Here is a 25,156-nt window from a genome sequence, read left to right as displayed (position 1 = left end):
CCTAGGAACGGGAGGCATAGTATGCCATGCAGGGACACATGGGGAATCATCAAAATTAGTCATGGGGTGAGGGAATGGCCAAGAGCCTTTACTGTGGTTTTCATGGGAAGACTAAGCAGGTTTAGGATAGAGGGTATTTTCCTTACGATAGATCACAAATTCTAGAAGATGGTGTGGTAAAGTTTTAGGATTTAGAAAGGAGTGAAAGTTGTGGTTAAAAAAAAAAAAAAAAAGTGGATGTACACTGCCACTGGGGATATGAATGTTGAGAATGAGGGATGATCTGGAAGAACAGGTGCTCATATGGTAACAGATACAAAGAAAGATAAATACATACTTATATACTTCCTGATGAAAGATAGATGGTGGTGGTAAGATCTCACACTTGTACTATGGGGATGAGACTTTAGAGGTGGAAAAGAACGGATAACTTAGCAAATATACATTACATATAAGGATTTGCTAATAGCTTGAAAATAATCCATCAATTATTCAACATTCTCTAACTACCCAAACATAGGCATATACTTTGCTATATATAAGCTTAGCATTCTTAAAACTCAGGTCTCATAAATAACAAACTAATGCCAAATGCTGAATTTGCTAACGTACTCATGAATTGAGCGCTTGTCTGCAAGACAAATGTCTCAGCATCTGCATTTTCCTCCTATCAGTTTCTTCCTGATAAGAAGTTTTGATAAAGATTACGGCACCATTTATATTTGATAATAAGATAAATAGCACTCAAAGTTGGCGTCTTCTGCTGTTATCGAGGGGTTAGGGATTTCAGAACATGCCCACTTGCTACAGGAAAAGAAATCAATTAGAGCTACAAGAATTCAGGAAGAATACAAGTGGCAAAAGGTAATGAATGGTTGTGCCTAGTCAAAATAGGGAAATCCGAGAATGGATGTTTTCCTAAAATGCATTCACCATATTCCTTTTATGAGATAACTGAAAAAACAGAAATCTAATCCTTTTGTAAGATTAAATTTTGACTTGTCCACAGAGCTGGTGACAGTAGAGTTTCGACTGTATACTCATTTCCTACACATGGAGACCATGACAACTTATATCCATCTGATTTTCCTTTTAGACTTAAATATAAATAGGGGTGTCAGCTAAAAGAAGAAGAAAAAATAACAATTTCAGTTCAGGTGTAATTGGATTTTTGACATATCAGAGCTCTGATTACATTTGACAGATGCATACTGATTTTCATTTTAAGCTCTTCTTATCCAACATACTTGGTTATTTCTGGAATTTTTTGCTTTAAATTAAATAAAGGTTTGAAGTGATAGAAGATTTTAATTAACTTCACTGACAATGTAATACCTACCCTGGAATTGGAGTCTGATATTATATTTTTTCATACAAAATAAACATAATGAGAAATATCATATTTATGTAGCATAAAGCAGGAATTTTGTTTTTTTAGAGTGCACCAAACAGGTCATAAGGTATGGCTTAAAACATGTTCTCGCTTATCAGAGTCTAAGAATTAAAACAAAAATGTGAAGTCTACAAAACTGCATTGTTTCTCAAAAGTGACCCAAATGTGCTAAAGCTGTCACCACTGTTACTCTCTCTCCACACTTTATTTACAGTTTCCACCTCTTGAGGCTCTTGCATAGAAGCTAATGCATTGTATGTTTTTCCATACCCGTGGATTCTGTGCCAGTGATCTTCAATAGTCTTACCCTGATTTCTTCTCTATCTCATACATGTGGATAAATGCCCAATTTCAAGCATGTTTTATGTTTTCCCCAAGACAGGCACTTAATACTTGATCCGAACATAATAAAAACATCATTAGACCAGTAAAATGTGAAAGAGTATATTCCATTTACAAAACAAAATTTCTCTCTCTAACTAACAACCTGTTGTATTCCAAAACTAGTAGAAAAGTATATAATTGACTTTGCATTTTACTTCTGAGCACTTTCATTCTAAATTTTTCTTTTTTATGCCTTTTCTAGCACCTAAAGAAAAAAAGGGTTCCATTTTTTTAAGAAAATATTTTAAACTTAACATCGAAATTAGCATAATTGTTCCAAAACAATTATCCTGATCCTATATAGATCAGTTTTTATTAATGTTACCAATATAGAATGATAGAATCTTTGAGTTCTAACTTAATGGTCCTCATTTATAACCTCCCAATGAGTGTAGCAACATATTGTAAGAAGTATATGCAAGACAGCCCCTCAGCAACCATTTGGACCCATCATCTGATGAGGAGTTCCTATTTCTTATGGTACTCAGTGAAACGAAATTAGAAGGTTTTTCCTTGTTTGAGCCCCTAGTTCCACTGCTTAGACCTAACCAGTCTCTGGTTGAAGTTCTGCCCTCAGCAGGGATACAGAAAATTAAACTCTTGTCTTCCACACTTGGAGAAACTATTTTTCCAAGCTCATGATAATTTATCCCCTCAAGCACTAGACCCAGTTCTATATGTTTGCCAGTATCTTGCTAGTTATTCAGATTTTCAAGGACTTAACATCCTGACTATCTTGTCTCTGCTGGGTCCTTTACTAGGCGGTCCAAAACCGGTAAGCTCAGCTACGTGTTATAGTTCACCTATGATGAATGATTTCCTGGATCTCTAAATACTGTCCTTGAATTTCTAACTCCATGGACTACCTGCCCATTAGGACATCACCACTTATACCTAGATTATAACATGTTGTCTGTTGCTTTATCCTTAATGCAAGATTTTCCAAATTTCCAATTTCACTCTTTCCTAACAGGTATAATTATGTCTGGTTTCTGCAGCACCAGTGTAAATTCAATCAATAGGTCTAGTTGGAGGTTTTGGCTACAAGTAGAATTGTCTAGCTATTTATCAGGTATTTACTAGCCATTTCCTAAGATATGACAAAGGATCCTTCATCAAGCAATATCCTTGCAAAGAAGCAATCTATCTTCTAATATCTTAATACATAGCATGTTTAATAGACCCAAATTATCTAGGTATGATCTAATTAGTTCATAGCAATTACCTATATTCTCATACCTGAGAAAAGCAATTGTACTATCATGACTGAAATTTACTTTACATTTGTAGATAATCTTACTACAAAGTATGTTATCAAGAATGAAGGGACTTCTCTGGTGGTGCAGTGGTTAAGAATCCGCCTGCCAATGCAGGGGACACGGGTTCTAGCCCTGGTCCGGGAATATCCCACATGCCGCGGAGCAACTAAGCCCACAAGCCACAACTACTGAGCCCACGTGCCACAACTACTGAAGCCCGTGCGCCTAGAGCCTGTGCTCCGTAACAAGAGAAGCCACCACAATGAGAAGCCCACGCACCGCAACGAAGAGTAGCCCCCGCTCGCCGCAACCAGAGAAAGCATGCACGCAGCAACGAAGACCCAACGCAGCCAAAAATAAATAAATAAATAAATAAATTAATTAATTAATTGAAAAAAAAGAAAGAAGTAAGCCAAACCCAACAATGTGCTCCCAAGCCACACACCACATATTCAATTTATGCTACTGGTGCTTTGAACCCACACGTGAGACATTCTGATCTCCAAAATACTATGTCTTGAAGACCACAGTCAAACATTGTAGAATATTGAGATTAATTATACATTTGGCATTCTAGCATACTCACTTTCTCTTCCTGTTTTTTGTAATACATAAAGTTGCTAAATAGTCTATGGTTTTACGTAAGACATAGATGACATGGACTCCAACAAGACTCTGTCAGCAATTTATTATAGCCATCAGTGCAGGTTAATTCATGCATTCACTTTTTCCCTTCGTTAAGGACTTTTCTAGCCACCCTATTCAAAACTGCACCTCCAACACTATGACTGTCTTTAACCCCTTCCCCTGCCTATTTTCTCCCCCCATCCTATTTGATCATTGTCTGTCTCTTTCCATGAGCATGTAAATCCCAGGAAGGCAGAGATTTTTGTCTATTTGGCTCCCTGTGTATCTACAGAACTTAGAACGGGATCTTAGCATATGGTAGTTCTTAATAAATATTAGTACTTAAATGGATTCAGCAAGGAACTGTTCTAGTTGCTGGGGATACTGTAGGAAATGAGACAGAAAATATCTCTCACATCATGGAACTTAACTTCTAGTGGAGAAAAAGAAGAGAATAAATAGATAACTGCATAATAGATTTCAAGTTAATTATTTAGGGAGAATTAGTGGAGGGTGCTTTCAGAGAAAACTTCTCTAAAGAAGTGACGTTTAGTGGAGGCTTCAAGGATTTGGAGAAAGTTAAACAAGAGGCTGGGTAAGAGTGTTGCAACCAGAAGTGTGAGCAATGTAAAAGCTTAAATAGGAATTGGCTCAGAATGTTGATGCAGTCAGTAGCTCAGTGAAGGGTGGGAAAGAGTAGAGAAGGTAAGGTCAGAAAGAAAAGCACGGACCAGGTCATGGGGGCCCTTTCTGACCTCACCTCCTAATGTTGAACTGGAAAACATGGGAAGGTTTTAAACAGCATAGTGATACGACCCAATTTTTGTTTTACCAGAAATCGCTCTGCCTTCTGTGTGCAGATTAGAGTATGGGGTATAAGACTGAAATACAGGAAGCAGTTGCAGTAGTTCGGGTGGTATAGTCTAGGGTGGAGGTGCTAAAAAGTGATCAGAAATGGGATATATTTTTATGGCTTTGCTATCTGTATTTACTCATGGGCTGGAAATTTGCAATGAGAAAATAAAAGAAATCAAGTATGACTCCTAGGTTTTTGGAAAGATAAACTGGATAAATAATGGTGCCATTGACTAAGATGAAGAATTATTTGGGGAATAAACTAGCATGGGTGAGGAGACAGGTATATCAAGCATAATATTTAGTAAGAGATACCTGTAAGATATCCATGTGAAGATGAAAACATGCAGCTGAAACTCAGGAGGAAGTTTAGAGTTGGAGATATAAATTAAGAGGCCATGTATAGATGGTATACACGAGGCTGAAAAAAAAATGTCCAGGAAGATATTATAACTGGGGAAGAGACTGGGATAAGCCCTAAATCAAGCCAACATCTAGAATTCTGATAGCAGGTAAGAGACAGAAAAGAAGATTTAGAGGAACTGAACAATGACATTGGAGGAAAACTAAAGCCAAGTGAATATACCATTTTAAGGAGGAAAAAAGACAACTACGCCAAAGGCTACTAAGAGATAAAGTAAGATAAGGACATAGCACTGACCTACAGATAATGAAACATAAAAGTCGTGATTTCCTAGACAAAGGCAATTTCAGTCAAACTGTCAAGATTAAATCCTCACTGAAGTGAGTTTGAGAATTGGAGAAAAAGAAGTCAAGACATTCTGTACAGCAAAGGAAACCATCAATAAAATGAAATGGCAACCTACTGAATGGGAGAAAATATTTGCAAATCATATATCTGATAAGGGATTAATATCCAAAATATATAAAGAATCCATACACTCAATGGCAAACAAACAAACAAACAAAAAACACAAACCCCAAAACAATCTGATCACAAATGGGCAGAATATCTGAATGGATATTTTTCCAAAGAAGACATACAGATGGCTAATAAGTACCTGGAAAGATGTTCAACATCACTAATGCAAATCAAAACCACAATGAGATATAGCCACATGCCTGTTAGAATGGCTGTCATCAAAATGATATGAGATAACAAGTGTTGGTGAAAATGTGGACAAAAGGGAACCCAGCACAATGCCCTAAGTGCCCACTGATGAATGGATAAAGAAAACGTGGTATATACAATGGAATAGTATTTAGCCATAAAAAGGAATGAAATCTTGCCATTTGCAACAACATGGATGGACCTCAAGGGCATTACACTAGGTGAAATAAGTTAGACAGAGAAAGATAATACAATATTATCTCACTTATATGTGAAGTCTAAAACAAAAACAAAAACAAGCTCATAGATACAGAGAACAGATTGGTGGCTGCCAGAGGTGGGTGGAGGGACAAAATGGGTGAAGGGGGTCAAAAGGTACTAACTTCCAGTTATATAATAAATAAGTCATGGGGATGTAATGTACATCATGGTGACTATAGTTAATAGTACTTTACAGTATATTTGAAAGTTGCTAAGAAAGTAGATCTTAAAAGTTCTCATCACAAGAAAAAAATGTATTTGTAACTATTGTGTGGTGACAGATGTTAACTACTTATTGTGGTAATTATTTTGCAGTATATCCAAATATCAAATCATTGTTGTACACCTGCAACTAATATAATTTTATATGTCAATTATATCTCAATTTAAACAAAGAAGTAGAGACAATGAGTATAAACAACTCTTTCTAGGAATTTTACTTCAAATAAGAAGACAAAAATGGATTGGTAGCTGCAGTGGCCAACAGATCAAGGTGTTCATTTAATATATATTGATATTATAACATGCTGGTAAGTACTGTGAGAATCTCCAGTCAATGGAAACACCGTAGATATAGGTGAGATGAAAGATAATTGAGAGGTAAGGTTGTTGTATAAATTAGGAGAGGTGGGATCTGGGGATCAAGTGGAGGGGCTGGCTTGTGACAGGAGCACAAACCATTTGGCCCTAGTAATGGTAGTAAAGTCAGAGTTTTTTTGGTTTTGTTTTGTTTTTTCTTTTTCTTTGTCCTTCAGCCATAATCAGCTATATGTGTGCAAATGTAGAAAGGGCAGAGAGTTAGTGTCTGATGTAGCAGACTAGATCATTTTTCCTGATAACTCTTTATTATAATTATATAATTATAATTTTACTCCTCTTTATTATAATTATATAATCATGGTCATACTTTTATGTTTCCCATGTTAAGGTAGGGAAAATATATCTCCCACTTCCACTGATATTAAACATACATTAATTTGAACAATGGAGTGTGGGTGCAGGTGAAATATGCAAATGAGACCTTAGGAAGTATTTTGTATTTCCACTTGCCCTCTTGTGCCTCTTCCAGCCGCAATAAGAACATATTCTACGTATGCCCCAGAATGAGTAAACCTATCGAGCAGTCCTGAACCTGATGCACAATCTAAAGAAGAGCTGCCCAGCTGATCAGCAGATCCATGAGCAAGAAAAATAAATGTTTCAGGTTATAAGACATTGACATCATGGGGTTGTTTGTTATGCAGTTTTAATGCAGCAATCACTGACTAATTCACCATGGCTGTGGTTTTGCCTAGTGAACAGAAGGAGGAAGATGGACAAGAGCGTTGAAAGCATAAAGAAGGAAGTGACTATAATGACAGACAGAAGGTTCTGACCCTTCACAGAAGTTTTGGCTGTAAGTGTTCAATATACGAAAATGCACGTACTTGTATCACAAAGATCTTATAATGGAATTTGTCCAATGCCTTGTGGAAAATGAAGAACATAATTATTACATATTTCTAAGATGTAAGAGTTTAGTAAAATAAAATTAGGTTAATGTGTTAGAACTTGCTCTTAATCTATCCACGCTGTTATTACTCTTCATGTTTGTTTTTATTGTAAATATTCTACATGATTTTAATGATATGTCAATAATTTTTTTAGGAATTAAAATAGCTGTCTAGCCTTAGAATTCTCCTTGTTCTACTTTTTGTATGGTAGCAATCAAACTCAATTTATCATCACAATATCATCCTAAAATTACTTAACACAAAAGACTCACATAATCTTACACAAATTATAAAATATGCAATAGATTTTTAATAATAAAATTCAAAAATCTTTGGTGTTTGGAATAATTCCAGAGATGATATTATCCAAAAGACTTTAAAAAAGTTTACTCAGAAATGCACAACTATAAAAACTAAGACAGTAACATTAGTACAATATGATTAACTAACCTACATACTTAATTCAGATAACATCAATTATTTCACTAATGTTATTTTATACCACAGGATCCAGTCCTAGATTCTACATTACATTTAGATCCCATGTCCCGAGTCTCCTTCAATTTGTGAGTCAGCCTTCCTTATCTTTTATGACCCTGACACTTTTGAAGAGTACTGATAAGTTGTTTTATAGAATACCCCTCAGTTTGAGTTTCTCTGATGTTTTCTCATGATAAGATTGAGGATATATATTTGGAGGAAAATACCAGAGAGATTATTTTCCCTTCTCAGTGTCCAATAATCAGGGGATACACGGTGTTGATATATTTTATTACTGGTCATATTAATCTTTATTATTTGGTTAAGGTGGTATCTGCCAGGTTCTCCAATGTAGACTTGGTATTTCCCCTTTGTTTTTAATAAATACTTCGTGGAACTACTTTGAGATGGTGCAAATATTCCCTTTTTCTTTGAATGTTCACCTTCTAATTTGTTCATCCGTCAGTGGACCTTGCTTGTACCAATTATGTATTTAGTACTTCTTCAGACCCTAAAACATTCATTTGACTATATTTGTTTGAATCTAAATCTGAGTTTTCTCTTCTGTTCATTTGACCTCTATGCCTGTTTAGCCAATACAAATTAATGTAGTTTTTAGGTCCACAAAGGATAATTATTCAAAAGTTTCTCCAGTCTTGTCTGGAGTGCCAGTGAGTTTTTAGGGGGTTAAGCTTCTAAGAGGGTAACACTGTCCCTCTATCTTAAGCCCTTGGGATCTTTCTACTCCTTTATCAGTGCACATTCAGTATCCCAGTTCTCCAAACTTCTTAGCTGAACTCTTCTTACAAGTGTGCCACTGTAGCTTTATCCACAGATAAAACTACTTTGCCTCTAGTATCTCTCTGCAGGTACCCAGTCCTTGTTCCGATTTTGAGCCGACTGATTTCTCTGTGACTTTAACTCCGATTTTTTAAAAAAAATTATAACTTTTCCATTTTTTCATTGTTGCTATGAGTGTGAACAGTGCTTTTTTCCAATGCTAAACATTTAAACATTGCTGAGCAGAACATGCAAATGCCAAGTGACAGATTTTTTAAATGAGAAAACTTAAAAGGTCTAGAAGACGTCTCTTGTCTAAGGTTATAGTAATTGGTGGCAGAGTAGAGTTCACAGTAACCATATCAGCAAAACACTATTTATATGAACCTTTTACTGGGTCATTAAAATATTTTGTTACAAAGAAACTTTCTCTGAAACATATTTCTCTTAAATGGTATTTATGATAATGGAATTTTGTTTATACAGTGATACCTAAATATGTACTAATTTTTAATCCATTTTGGTCTGTTTCTCTTCTGGAGGTACTTATTTTATTTTCTGAAGTCATATTAGTAAAAATCTGTTTTAAATGTAGCAGCTTTTATTTCTGGATGAAATGGATTTTAACTGGCAAGAAATTATTTATATATTCTTTTAAGATACTGGTGTTTTATACTTCACTGAATATCCAGTGAATAATAACTGAGAAAACATGGTTGTTATTAAAACTATTAAATTCTAAAATACAAATCCTTTGAGGATGTAACTTCTACTGATTATAGCAAAAATTCCAAAATTAGAATAACCTCCATATTAATAATGAAAGCAGTAGCAACAACAATAAAAGCAAAATTATTATCCTATAAATTTGTATATCCTTCTACATGTATAAAATGCTTTGAGACAGAGTTTTGGCTTCACACTTATTATCTAGATTAATGCTGAATTAGAATATTGTCTTAGATCATCACTAGTATAACTCATATTGCTTAAAGATATACTTTCTCATTTTGAGGATTATGCATAATACTTTATATAAAAATATAACAACATAAAAAGAAGAAAAATTGTACATTTTTATTCTGGAGAAGGATTTTGGCTTTCATTCACTGGCAATAATATAACTGAGTTGTAACTATGAAATCCTCTCTTGAGAATTTTGTGAAGCCATTATGTGAAAATAAGCATTTAAGGTGAATGATAAGTGTCACCATTTAAATATTATAGACTGGTAATATAACAAGAAAAATTAAATGACTTACCAAAAGGCACATATAAAACTGTAAGAATTACTGTTTTAAGATGGATTAATATAGTCAATGATAGAATTGTGTTCTTACTTCCCAAATACCCTACGCTGATGATGGGCTATATTTTAAGCAACATCAAAATTAATAATTTATATTGCTGGTTTCTATTGTGTCATGTTGAGAATACAGAAAGGGACTAGCTGTATTAGATATAAATACAATGCCACAAAAATCACAATTTTAAAAAAGGTACTGGCTAGTCATAACCAAATTAATTAATGAAACAACATATAGAGTGACCATAAAGAGATCTGGAAGTATGTATTTATGAATATATTATCTTATTAACATATGCATCAATTAATTAATATACTAAAATACTGAATATATTAAAGTTAATATACTCAAATATGCATCACTATATTATAATCATGATAATATATCTTCAAATAAATTAACTTATAAATTATTTTTGATTTATATAAATTTTAATAATTAATATATAATATATAGCTTATATATTAATGGTGTTTCCATTCAGTGGGAAAGGGCTGGTTTATTTCACAAATGATACAATCACAACTTGATATCTAGCTAAAGGAAAAAACAAATGGGAAATTTTGCACACCAAATATAATACAAAGATAAATTCCAGATGAATTACATATTTAAATATATTTTTTAAACTCTGCAAGTCTTGGAAAAAAATTTACTAGTCTATTTTCACAATGCTTGAAGGAGAAAATCTTTGTAACCAAGACAGGTGACCCAGGGAATATAAAAGACAGGACTATTTAATCATAAAATTGCAAAAAAACTTATGGGAAAAATGCTTAGGGAGGGTGGGAGGGAGGGAGATGCAAGAGGGAAGAGATATGGCAACATATGTATATGTGTAACTGATTCACTTTGTTATAAAGCAGAAGCTAGCACACCATTGTAAAGCAATTATACTTCAATAAAGATGTTTAAAAAAAAAATAATAATAAAAAAAAAAAAAAAAAAAAATGCTACAATCAAACATAATAAACAAATAATAGATTGAAAGAAATATCTCTCAGTGACATATCAAAAATGTTTTTTTAAATTGAATAGGAGGGAACACTCTCAAATTCATTCTATGCAGCCACCATCACCCTGATACCAAAACCAAAGAAACTAGAAAAAAAGAAAATTATACAACAATATTTTTGATGACTATAGATGTAAAAATCCTCAACAAAATATTAGCAAAATGAATCCAACAATACATAAAACGGATCACACACCATGATCAAGCTGGATTCATTAGGGGTTGCAAGGACGGTTTGACATACGCAAATCAATCAACGTGATACACCATATCAGCAAAATAAAAGACAAAAACTACATGCTCATCTCAATAGATGAAGAAAAAGCATTTGACAAAATTCATATTTTTTTATACTGTTAAAATGGCCATATTACCCAAAGCAATCTATAGATTTAATGTGATCCCTATCAAAATACCCATGACATTTTTAATAGAACTAGTAGAACAAATAATCCTAAAATTTATATGGAACAACAAAAGACCCAGAATTGCCAAGGCAATCCTGAGGAAAAAGAACAAAGTTGGAGGCATAACTGTTCAGACTTCAGACTATACTACAAAGCTACAGTAATTAAAACAACGTGGTATTGGCACAAAAACAGACACATAGATCAATGTAATATCAATAGAACAGAGAGCCCAGAAATAATCCCAACCCACACAACTATGATCAATTAATCTATGACAAAGGAGGCAAGAACATAGAATAGAGGAAAGACAGTCTATTCAACAACTGGTGTTGGGAAAACTGGAAAGCTACATGTAAATCAATGAAATTAGAACACCCCCTTACATCATATATAAAAATAAACTCAAAATGGTTTAAAGACCTAAATATAAGACATGACACCATAAAACTCCTAGAAGAGAACATAGGCAAAACATTCTCTGACATAAATCATAGCAATATTTTCTTAGATCAGTCTCCCAAGACAAAAGAAATAAAAGCAAAAATAAACTAATGGGGCCTAATCAAACTTAAAAGCATTTGCACTGCAAAGGAACCAATCAACAAAATAAAAAGACAACCTATGAAATGGGAGAAAATATTTCCAAATGATGTGACTGACAAGGGATTAATCCCTAAAATATACAAACAGTTCATACAACTCAATGTTGAAAAAATAAACAACCCAACCAAAAATTGGGCAGAAGACCTAAACAGACATTTCTCCAAAGAAGACATACAGATGACCAACAGGCACATGAAAAGATGCTCAACATCGTTAATTATTAAGAAATGCAAATCAAAACCACAATCACACCAGTCAGAATGGCCATCAACAAAAAGCCTACAAATAATAAATGCTGGAGAGGATGTGGAGAAAAGGGAACCCTCCTACACTGTTGGTGGGAATGTAAATTGGTATAGCCACTATAGAAACAGTGTAGAGGTTCCTTAAAAAAATAAAAATAGAGTTTCCATATGATCTAGCAATCCCACTGCTGGGCATGCATCTGGAAAAGATAGAAACTCTAATTGTAAAAGATACATGCACCCCAATGTTCACAGCAACACTATTTACAATAACCAAGACATGGAAACAACCCAAGTGTCCATCAACAGACTACTGGCTTAAGAAGATGTGGTTTAGGGGGCTTCCCTGGTGGCACAGTGGTTAAGAATCTGCCTGCCAATGCAGGGGACACGGGTTCGAGCCCTGGTCTGGGAAGATCCCACATGCCGCGGAGCAACTAAGCCCATGAGCCACAACTACTGAGCCTGCGCGTCTGGAGCCTGTGCTCCGTAACGGGAGAGGCCGCGACAGTGAGAGGCCCGCGCACTGCGATGAAGAGTGGCCCCCACTCGCCACAACTGGAGAAAGCCCTCGCACAGAAACGAAGACCCAACAAAGCCAATAAATAAATAAATAAATAAATTTATTTTAAAAAAAGAAAAAAAAGATGTGGTTTATACACACACACATACACACACACACACACACTCTAGAATATTACTCAGCCATAAAAAAGAAAGAAATATTGCCATTTGAAGCAACATAGATGGATGTAGAGAATATTATACTTAGTGAAGTAAGTCAGACAGAGAAAAACAAATATATGGTGTCACTTATATGTGGAATCTAAAAAATAATACAAATGAATCTATATAGAAAACAGAAACAGACTCACAAACATAGAAAAAAAAATTTATGGTTACCAAAGAAGAAAGGGAGGAGGGGAGGGATAAATTAGGAGTATGCGATTAATGGATACAAACTATTATACATAAAATAGATAAGCAACAAGGATTTACTATATAGCACAAGGAACTATATTCAGTATCTTATGATAACCTATAATGGAAAAAAATATATATATAACTGAATCACTTTGCTGGTACAACTGTAACTAACACAATATTGTAAATCAACTGGGCTTCAATTAAAAAGTTTTTAAATTAATGATATGGAAAAGTTTTACAAATTAATGGCACATGTAAAACAACACAGTATCATTAAAAATTGGCAAAAGTTATGAAAATACAATTTACAAAAAGTCAAATGTAAACATTAATGTTAGATCTGAAAGTTCTGCTTCCTGGAACCCAATGGACTTCTTACATTAGCCAACTGAATGGCTTCATGTTGACAACAGAGGTATTAATTCTCAAAGAAGGGGATGTTACCTAACATTTATCTATCTGTCTACCTACATATCTATATTTAAATAAAGCTAAAATAGAATACTGACATTTTTAAAAGTCACATAAAAATGACACTAACTAAAATTATATCTGATTAGTTTCAATTAAATATAGAAAATTATGTGGAAAAACAAAGGCCTGATGTTTTAAAGAAAAATATAAATAGAGCAACACAGTTAAATGTATCTTCCCTATGTGCTTTTCTGCCAGGAATCTTTATCTAACCAGAAGTAGGATTCCCTAACATTGCAATTACTCTGTGGACAACAATCTAAATTAAGGCTCTAAATATTTTCTTTTAAATTGAAGATAAAATTTAATTAGCCCTTACAGAAATTATTTACACTGTGTAAAATGTTTTGAATAGTGTGCTAATCCTTTTACCATTGCATCATGGAATAGCAAGAGTACTAAAGCGATATGATAGTCATTATATGAGTACTTTTAATTATATTACCCTTTCTCATTAAAATGACTAAAGGTTTTCTATTCTTGAGTAAAGTGTTATTTTAAGCAAAGCCTTTTTTGTTATCTGGGAAGCAATAAGAGAAAATATAATAGTGAGCTGTTACACTTAAAATCAGTAATAAAATATTAAGTATAAATGATCATAAAGGTAGCTCATATTATGTGACAACAAATTGTATATTTTCTGTTGCTCTAATATCACAAAAAGAATGAGATATATTGTTAATACTGTCACTTTTTTAAAAAAATTAATTTATTTATTTAATTAATTAATTTATTTATTATTTTTGGCTGTGTTTGGGTCTTCGTTTTTTTCTATGCGAGGGCTTCCTCTAGTTGCGGCGAGCGGGGGCCACTCTTCATCGCGGTGCGCGGGCCTCTCACTGTCGCGGCCTCTCTTGTGGCGGAGCACAGGCTCCAGACGCGCAGGCTCAGTAGCTGTGGCTCACAGGGCCTTGTTGCTCCGCGGCATGTGGGATCTTCCCAGACCAGGGCTCGAACCCGTGTCCCCTGCATTAGCAGGCAGACTCTCAACCACTGCGCCACCAGGGAAGCCCAATACTGTCACTTTTTTTAAAAGGTGATCTAAAGTGGTTTTAAGCATGATTTGTCCATTAGAACACATGCAAAAAACATTAAAAAAATAAAATTTAAACGTTTTTGAAGGCACAAAGCTGCTGAACTAGTGAAAATACATAAAATGACATTGATACAAAGATTCAATATCACAGAAATGTCATTTCTTCTTACATGTATAGAGTTATAATTTAAATTATAAATTTAAAATAATGGCAGTAAATATTCTATCAGGTTCTCTCTGGAGGTAGTCAAGTTTATTATAAGGTTCCTACAGATAAATAAATAGGGAAGAACAGCAAATAAAATCTTAGAAAGGAAAAGCAATATGAGAGAGCCATCTTCACCACGTATTAAAGCACATTATAAAGACTCTCTAATTAAAACAGTATAGTTTTGGCTCTAAAAGACAGATCAGTAGAATAGTAGAGATAACCCAGAAAGAACCCAAGTACATATGGCAGTGTAGTCTATGATAATGTTGGCATGTCAAATCAGTAGGGATAAGAGGGGCTTTTAAATAAATCTTGAAGAAATAGATAGCCATTTGGGTAAATTAGGTGGAGAGAAACACCATGTTCTTGGATTGAAAGACTCAATAACTCAGTATTTCTAAGACGCCAGTTGCCCCCAAATCAAAGTATAGTTTCAATACAATTCAAAGTCCTCACGGGGGTGTGTGTGTGTATCTGTGTTCCTGTGTGTGTTTGGAAATTAACTAGCTGATTCTGAAATTATTATGAAAGTGCAAAGGATCTAGAATAACTAAGAAAATCTTGAAGAAGAGGAAAAATTTGAAGGATTTACGTTACTACGTGTTAAGACTTGCCATATTGCTATAGTAGTTAAGACATATGGTATTGCTGCAAAAATATATAAATAGACAACTAGAAATGAATAGAGTACAGAAAGAGACTCATACACATTCTGCCAATGGATTTAGGAGAAAAGTGTCACTGCAATTTAAGGAAGGAAAGGATGGCTTTTTCTTTAAATGGTGCTAGGACAATTAGGTATACATAATGAATAAAATGAACCTTGACTCTGATATCTTATCATATTTAAAATTATTGAGATAAGTATCAGGAAAAGTGAATAATGCTTCCAGTAAAAAGAGGAATATATCTTCATGACTTTATGTCCCAAGCTATCAAGATTATTGCCAGTATACAGTACCTAGATATCAGCTTTCTGGGAGAATTGCCTTCAGCCGAAGAGAGTCACCTGACCAAGGTTAAACTCCTTTCCAGGATTAGACTACATTTCATGATGGATTGATGGGATGGGGGGTGGGAGGGTTGTGGGTGAGGAAATGAGATATAAAATCCTGGCTTCCTCATCCCAAATTGGGGAAACTCTGAAGAACTATCCTAGTTTCGGTGCTTGCCAGGGTGTGAAATGACACCTTTGTCCTCACCTCCCTCTGTTCAGTTTTGCTTCATCCTCTTCTTCCCCCAGTACTGTCGATCCTCATACACTCCTCCCTAATACAATTCCTGCATGCTCACCTCCTTCTCAGAGACTGCTTCCCAGGAAAACCTTTTTTGCAACAGTGACATTTAAGATACTTCTGAGTGAAAGGTGGACAGATACTTAAAATTTTTGTTTTATTATTTACTGATTGACGTTTTAAAGCTGTCTTCTATTTATAACAGTATTTTGTAGTTGAGTAAGAGCCCAAGCCCTACATTCAAACACAAGCTCCAGCACATACTGTGGGTGTGATCTTGGATATAACTCCTACACGTCTCAGTATACTCATCTCTAACATAGGGGTATTAATAGAATCTATCTCATAGGGTTGTTGTGAAGACTAAATGAATTAATATTTGTAAAGTGCTTAAAATAGTTCCTGGAACAGAGTACATTGCTACTGCTCATGACAAGTGACACTGCTTTCTATTAAAATACAATTAGGTAAATTATTATATAGGTGATACAAGGGAATGCCAAAATTTGTGAAAGTGGTATATGAATTTGCTGATTTTTTAAAATTAAAATGTTGAATGAATAGAATATGTAAAGGTTTAGGGATATCAAAAGGAAGAACAAGGTTGAATTATTTTTTAAATATAGTTATAGATATCTACAAAGTTGGATACTCTTAAAATATGGATATAAATACAGAAATAGATATCTACTGTCCTGTAAGATATCCTTTTCTAGAAAAGGTATTCACCAAGGTAACAAGACTGTTTCATCAATGAGTAGTTGATGAAAATTAAAATCATTTGTCTCATAACTGTTTCACCTAAAAAACAAATGGATTTCAGAAGAAAAATAACTGCTATTTATTTCTTTGTTCATTTTTCAGAAATATATTTCCTGGCATGTACTGGCAGTGTACTAGGTCTTGTTTCATCTAAAACTGAAGAAAATCAGGAATCCATCTTTGGGTTTACCTATTTTCACCTATACAAGTAATACTAATAAACAATACTTGTATATACCTTTAGTGTTTAGACATTTCTTCACATGCACAACTGCGTGTGTTCTTCAAAAAATATCCTATTAGGTAAAACTGATTTTCATTTCTTCTGATGTCCAAAACAGGGTCTAGAGAGTACAGAAACCAGCTCAAGCTAACACAGCTTTTCCACATTACAGTCAAAACCAGAACACAGATTCTCACACTGCAAGTCTAATGCCCTATCCCTGCAGCTTGACTCCTTTACTAAAGTCCTACGTCTAATTTTATACATAAATAGATTTGTAAACTAGTACCTTACTCTCCAGCGCTACACTATGATATATAATAATGCTAATCCACCTGCCCCCATTTTTTTTAAACTATCACAGTCAGAGGACCCAGGAAAATGTTTCAGCTAAGATTTTTTTCTCAAGAGTTTAATCTTGATTTGGCTTCAGTGACATTTGATTACTTCCTAGTCAAAGAGAAAAGGAACACTGCAACTCATACATGTATCAGCGTTGTAGAAGGATGGCTTCTGAGATCACAATTCACCTATACTCTTGTCTCATTTTTGGTTACTCGACCTAATTAGATGTGTAGACAAGAATGAGCTTCAAACTGAAAACCTGGCAGGTTAAGATTCTTCGCTGACAGGAAGACCCTTTTTTTTTTTTTTAACTCCCGTCTAGTTTCTGTCACCAGTTTTGAAAGAAAGATAATGAAAAGAACAGTGAAACTACTAAAAACAAAATGAAATATTTAGCTATCTATAGCCTAGTACGGAACTCATTCTGAGGAAGAAAAATTCTAGGAAAACAAAAATGTTTCCTTGGAGGAATGAAATGGATGTGAACATCTTTTTCCAATGTAAAAAAAATAGTGTCAATGTCTAGAGTTCTTGTCTTGGTATGTATGTATGTACGTATTTATGTATGTATCTATCCATCAATCCATCTGTCCATCTATCGATCCATCCACCCACCCACCCACCCACCCATCCAATTTTATTAAGGGATTTCATAAATGCAAAGGAACTTAAAATTTCAGAAAGAAGTTAATATGAGGAGTATTTGCAGAAATTATTTTTATCCATGTCCTTTTGTCATATATAGAACAAAATGTTGGTAAAGTCAGGCTGTGACTGGGATGATGCATAGACCAGCTTACCATGGACTGAAGCAGCAGTATTCACATTTGAGGAATATATGCTAGTCTTACCAGCTATCACTTGGTTTCCCTTTAATGCCTAGCACTTAACTGAATTGAACTGAATGCACTGTCACATTACTTGGCAAACTGGACGATACAAGTTTAGAACCTCTCCACTCAATCAATTCACCTGAGATCATGTAGATGTAGAAAGACTTAGTTTTAAGGATACAAATGCTTTATATGGTATATGAGATTTTCCCTAGAAGCAATTTTTACAATATGGTCAATGAATCCCAAAGTCTCTAAAAATGTCGATAGCAGTGTAAGAAACAGAGATCCCATTTCTGTTGTACCCTTACTGTTTATGCTCCCCAAATCATCAGGGATATCCATAACACTAATATTATAACATGTAAGAATACCAGAGCAAATAACAAATTTCTTGAAAATAAACAAACCCCTCTGGAGATTTTATTATATACAGAAGCAGAGAATATATTTCGAACTGTCAACCCACTGCACAGTCAGGGTTGTCCATTGCTAGTTGAAAAATCCAACAAACACGGCATTAAATTTGAAAACCATTTGAAGACAGCAAGAACAATATAAATTATAATTAAGAAAGTATGCTTAGGGACTTCCCTGATGGTCTAGTGGCTAAGACTCTGCTCTCCCAATGCAGGGGGCCCGGGTTCGATCCCTGGTCAGGGAACTAGATCCCATATGCCGCAACTAAGAGTTCACATGCCTCAACTAAAGATCCCACATGCTGCAACTAATGATCCCACATGCTGCAACTAAAGACCCTGCATGCTGCAACTAAAGATTCCGCATGCCGTAACTAAAGATCCCGCATGCCACGACGAAGACCCCGCACACGGCAATGAAGATCCCACATGCTGAACTAAGACCTGGCACAGCCAAATAAATAAATAAATATTAAAAAATAAATAAATATCTATGTACCAAACGGTATTGCCTTAAAATATACAAAGCAAAATTTAAAAAAAAGAAAGTACATTTATAATTTTTCAAATTTGAAAATTTTTAAATGGAACACAAAATGTTGGTCTCTGTGTTGCATAGAAATTACATTTTATATAATTGCTAACTGGATTATTTAGTTAGTTTTTAATTTGAAAATATCTTAAAAATCACTTGCTGCAGAATAAAGAACCAGGAGTTTAAAAAGAAACAAACAAAAAATAAGCAGTCATTTCAATATATAAGTAGTCCAAAATTAGTAAACAAAGATGAAAATTTTATAAACTAATGCAATAAGATTGTTGACTTTGGTAAAAGAAACAATAATTTCCATAATTCCCATACTCTATGTTTAGAGTGAATGACTCCCTGCCATTTTATTAATTTATTTACCTTTTGACCACCTTTACCCATTATTTGTATTATTTAAATAAAAGTACTGCCACTGGAAACTTTATGTTTTTTTCATGGAAAAATGAACTTTATTAATATTTATAAATACTGTGCTCAAAAATATTGAGGAAATAAGTGGTCATGGATAAGAAGATTAAATATTGTAAAGATGTAGTTCTTCCCAAATTTGTCTATAGGTTTAATGTAATTTCAATCAAATGTTTACTGGGACTTTTCAGAACTTGTTAAAAAGTTGTTCTAAATTTTTTTCCAGAAGGATAAATAGATGATAAAAGGAAATAAATGATTTAAATGATAATGAGAAAATAGAAATAACATAAGAAAACATAAACCTGTAGGATTTAAACCGTATGGCACTGGAACAAGACCGGAAATACAGATCTATGTAACAGAGTACAGATGATCGAATATAGGATGTCACACTGCAAAAATAAATAACAACAGAATAGTAATTATTATTCAATTAAAAGATGGAAATCTTGCTAATTAAGGGGGAATCAAATTAGATTGTAATTACAGAGCGAAAAAGCAAAATCTGGATGAATTAAAGGAGCAAATGAAAAAGATACCTACCTACCTATATATAACTCTTTCCCCATTATAAACAAAGGAGAAGAAAAAAAGAAAATAGAGGTGAAGTTTCAATTGATTCAAATGTAGAAAGGCTTTGAAAGTGCAGAATCAATGGAAAAAATGAAAAAAAAAAAAGAAAATGTCTCATATATTTAATGGATAAGTAAAATTAAAATATAAGCAGACATATAAATAGTTACTACAAATACAACAAAGTTGTTATTTGGCATTGAGGTGATTGCCAATTTTTTGCTGTTATAAATAATTCAATATCAAACATCTCTGTGGATAAATAATCCATCTTTTGATTATTTCTTGTAAAGATCTCACCGGAATTGGAATTACTGGGTCCAAAACGTGATAATGTCTAAGTTTCTTTATATACATTACACAAAGTGCTTTTCAGAAATTATGTAGTGATTTATACTCCACTAATCAGTGTTTGTTCCAATTTCATCACAGTTTAATTGAAATAGAAAAAATTTTTTAAAAAGGAAAAAGAAAACTTAGCTGGCTATCATTTAAATCAAGATCTATTTGAATATTAGTGACTTTGAACATATTTTCAGTCATTCTTTGGACAGCGGTACTTCCTCTTTTGTGAACTGCAGTTCATACTCCTTTTAATACATTGCAAAGAAAGAGAAAACAAAGATGTTGAAATCAGACATATGGTAGTTCGGCTTTGCCAGTAAGCAACTGTTTTGATTTTGTGTAAGTTAATTTTTCTGAATTGCAATCTCCTTGATTCAATAATAATAATAATAACACCTATACAATGGAGTTGTTGTGAGTATCAAATGAAATAAATTAATGAGATTCAGGATGCTAATAAAAATGACTATAATAAATATAAAAGAAAGTCATGAACCCACTTATATTGGAATGTTAGTAGTAGTTACTGATTTTAGTTATTATTTTTGTAATAATTATGTTAAGATAATTTGTATTTTATATGTACAGTAATTATTATGATTAGTTTTTTGTAATGAAAAGTATTTTAAGCAAATTCATATTTTGTGAGCTTTAGATTTTTAAGCAAATTCATTATTTCTTATGCCTTAGATTTTTTTTTTTCCTATTCATCAATATGCAGTTGGGATTACTAATACATGTACACCCTATAATACATTTTCAGGGAATTGTCAGCTTTGCAAAGATGGAATTATTTTCATAAGTGCGAGCAGCTTTAGCACACTAGGTATTTTTAATTTTCCAAAATCTTCTTTGACTCACACAGTTATGTATTAAGTGGTATGACATTCAACCATTCACAATCTCAGAGATAAGATTTTTTGCAAGTTGTATTCATGCGATAAGGAATGAAAAAAAAAAGTGAAGATATAATGACTATATGTAAAGGTTATACTCTCCATGTTTTTCTGTCAACTTACTAAAATTTGTGTCAAAATTTTTAACTTGTACATTTAATTTTCATTAAATATTTATTAAGACAACAAGACATATATTTCATCATCTCTGAAATGCGATAGCATATAGAATGACAGAATATAAGGCAGAAATACTGTACCTTTTGTGTGACTCAGACCACTAAGCTTGAAGGCAGAAGTCTCTTCGAGGAAGCTGTCCCAGTATGGAGCCAGGACAAGACGCTTGTGCTTCTCCTGACCTAATCAAAAAAAAATATAGAGATATTACACTTCAATGTCACATTCAAGAGGGAAAACATCAGTGGGGATTGAAATAGAATCAAAACTTCCTTCTAATGGGAAATTTCTGAGATGATCATTTTCAAAGTACATTTTAAGACGAGATTTAAATGGCATTTTTGAAGAACACATTCAACACTATTAATGATTTTCTCTATAATACTCAAAAATATTATAAAATCAACTCATAAATTCTTGGAATTTTAATTTAAACTATTCAAATAAAAGATATTACTGAGAGCCTGTTTGAACCTACCACATAAAAATGGATTGTAGTAGTTAATATTTACACATGCATAAATATACACTTCTGCAATGTTAATAATTTAAACTAATATATGCAAAAATCAATCAATTTTTCAAAACGTGCTTATGGGCTACATAACATGTACTTGCTTTTAGTGCTACCATGTATAAAAAGTAAAAAACTCTGTCAGCACAGAAATTTATAATTTTAAGTATATTGAACTAGATATCAGCTGATGCCTTGGAAAGGAATGGGAGTGTTACAACTTCTAAGAAGGGGATTTTTGTAACATACAGTAAAATTGTATATATATTTACCATTTTGCCCACCAATACTACTTGTAGAAATACACCTTAAATATACAAAGGCATTATTTGCATAGCAGTATTTGTATAGCAAATTATTAGAAATAATGAAAAGATCTATGCACTGGAGACTAGTTGTGTATAAACAATAGTGCAGGAAAAAAACTGAGGTACTAAAAAGTCATAAAAATCTATGAGAAAGATGTCTATTAACTATTTTACTAGGATTCCAGACATATTATTAGGTGGAGTTAGCAAGGTGCAAAAGAAATTATACAGTATTCTACCTTTGTGTAAGATAGAGGATGAAACAGAACCATGTGTGTACATATGCATTTATTCATATATACTCATTTTTGCAAAAATAAACACAGTATGGATAAATCAGAATCAAATGATGATGGTCATCTGTATGATTGTTTGAGAAAGTGGTGGATGGTTGAGTTATGGGAATGGGATTTCTTTAAGTAGAACATTTTACATAGCTTTGAGTTTTGAACAATACGTGTTTTACAAATTCAAAAATAAATTTAGAAAGTGTGAAAAAGCAAAGCTAAAACTGAATTCAAATTAAAAATTAAAGAATCCATCTTTATATAAATTGACAACAAAAGTATACAGAATGAAGAATTAATTAAAGAATATTTTGGCCATAGTTCTCTGACTGTTCTATTGTAGTATAATATATTCCAGGAGGAAAAATCAACTGCAAAGATAGCTTTAGATTTAGTAGTTTTCAGTTCCTTTTTCTTTTCTTCTCTCTCTCTCTCTTTTTCTTGGTAGTTAAGAATATAGTAATTTAGAAAATATAAGGGGTATATAGGTATGATAGAGCAAATGGGTACTGAATTGATGTGTTGGGAGTGAGGTTTTTCACATGGGAGAAGATAAAGTGAGGTGAATTGAGGAAGAACCCTATGGTGTAGGATTGGAATAGGAGGTATCAGTATGAGATAACTGTTTTTAATAATTATTTTAATAATTATACTTCTTTGTTCTGTCCCCTGAAAGGAACATCCTAGCAGCAATGAGCACATCTAGTGCCCATATCTTGGACACTAAATACCTTGTCTCTGTATAGCAAACCATTGAAAAATGCCGAATTCTCGTTTTACAGCAAGTTGAGTGCTAGGTGAAACTAGAACATCTTATACTGCCAGAAAGTAACAAAATATTCAAAAACTAACGAAGACGATCAAAAGGACTTAGGGATTGTCTTGTAAAGGGTCCCACTGTCCAAATTTGGGAGTGTCCAAAAGAATAATAATAAAAATCCACAAAAATGAAGTAGCCCCATTCCTCCTAGGCTCCCCCTCTTACAACTAAAAATTGCCAGACATAACACACAACAGACAAGGATGGGGAGACTCTGAAATATGAAAGAAGGCAGCCTGCTTAGGGACCTTGGGACTTGAGGAACGACATGGTGGTGAGTTTCCAGGTTTCCATACTGCCTCTCATATATACTGGACAAGGCACTGAACAAGTCTCCAACCCAGATCAACTGAGAGGGGCAGAAAAATAAAGGGGAGGGGAGCTGATCTTCTATCTCTTGCTTGGTAGAAACAGGAGGCACTCCAATTCTCTTGCTGGGGTAGCAGGCTGAGGGAAAGGGTAGCTAGCCAGGGTAGAGTTGAAATATTTATATATAACATGATTCGACAATGTTCTGTCTAAAATAGACTTCTCCAAATTTAATGACATAGGTAGTTTGAAAGAAAAAGGATGATAAAAGATGTACCATGAAAATGTTAATTTTAAAAAACAAAAATGGTTACATTACTATCATATAAAGCAAACTTCAGAGAAAAGAAAATTACTAGAGACAAAGAGGGGCAATACATAATTATAAAATATGGATACACCAGGAAGACATATAATACTAATGTGTCTATAACAAATAACAAAGCCTCAACTTACATGAAGCAAAATTCAATAGAGGGGAAAGAAGAAATAAATACACCATTATAGTTGTGTGATTTAATATCCCCCTCTCACCAAGTGATAGGTAAAACTACTAGTCAGAAAATCAGCAAGGATACAGAAGACCCAAATAACAAAATTAACTGAGAATTTGAATGAGATATGTAAAACACTCCATAAAACAACAGCAGAATACTTATTTGTTTCAAGTCCTATGGGACATTCACCAAGAGAGACCATATACTGGGTCATAAAACAAACCTCAACAAATTTAAAATACTCTAAATCATACAGATTGTGTTCTTTGGACCATAAGGGAATCAGTAATAGAAAGAAATAAAAAAGAAAAAGGTCTGGAACTGTCTTTTCCCAGTCTGCTCTGGCACTACTCTTTTCTTTTTTTTTTTTTTCCTTTTTGGCCTCATAGTAGGTCAAGTGGAACTTCCCCCACCAGGGATAGAACCCATGCCCCCTGCAGTGGAAGCGCAGAGTCTTAACCACTGAACCACCAGGGAAGTCCCTCTGGCACTACTCTTTGAATGAATGTCTTTTCAAAAACCATAAAAATTTGCTATAATTCAAAAATGCGGCAAACAAGTTCAATAGTCTTCAATGCAAGAAGAAAAAGGAAAAGGAGAGATTATTCTTTTCTATTGATATAATAGCTATGGATTTGTACAAATATTAGCTCTAGTATTTTTGAATTACTCGTAAGAGCCACAAGTTCCTCCTAGAGATCTGGATACAGAGAAATCCAGAGAAGGAAGAGGTAGGTGTCAAAGTCATTTCTGTTAACATCTGGCTTTGTTTTTGTTTTTCCAAACTCAGGGACATTACTCAGAAATATAATGATAATGA

At 33.7% G+C, this 25,156-nt stretch overlaps 1 protein-coding gene across 1 annotated transcript in view; it reads right to left on the bottom strand.

The window, feature by feature from the left end:
* Positions 1-25,156, bottom strand: part of CFAP47 (cilia and flagella associated protein 47) — a 486,133-nt gene that overhangs the window by 81,572 nt on the left and 379,405 nt on the right. The window contains 1 exon segment of the mRNA XM_061178124.1: positions 21,685-21,783. Coding sequence (XP_061034107.1) covers positions 21,685-21,783 — 99 coding nt within the window.

The sequence above is a fragment of the Eubalaena glacialis genome, chromosome X, assembly GCF_028564815.1.
Source record: "Eubalaena glacialis isolate mEubGla1 chromosome X, mEubGla1.1.hap2.+ XY, whole genome shotgun sequence".
NCBI classification, from domain to species: Eukaryota; Metazoa; Chordata; class Mammalia; order Artiodactyla; family Balaenidae; genus Eubalaena; species Eubalaena glacialis.
This window is presented reverse-complemented; position numbering and strand designations above follow the sequence as displayed.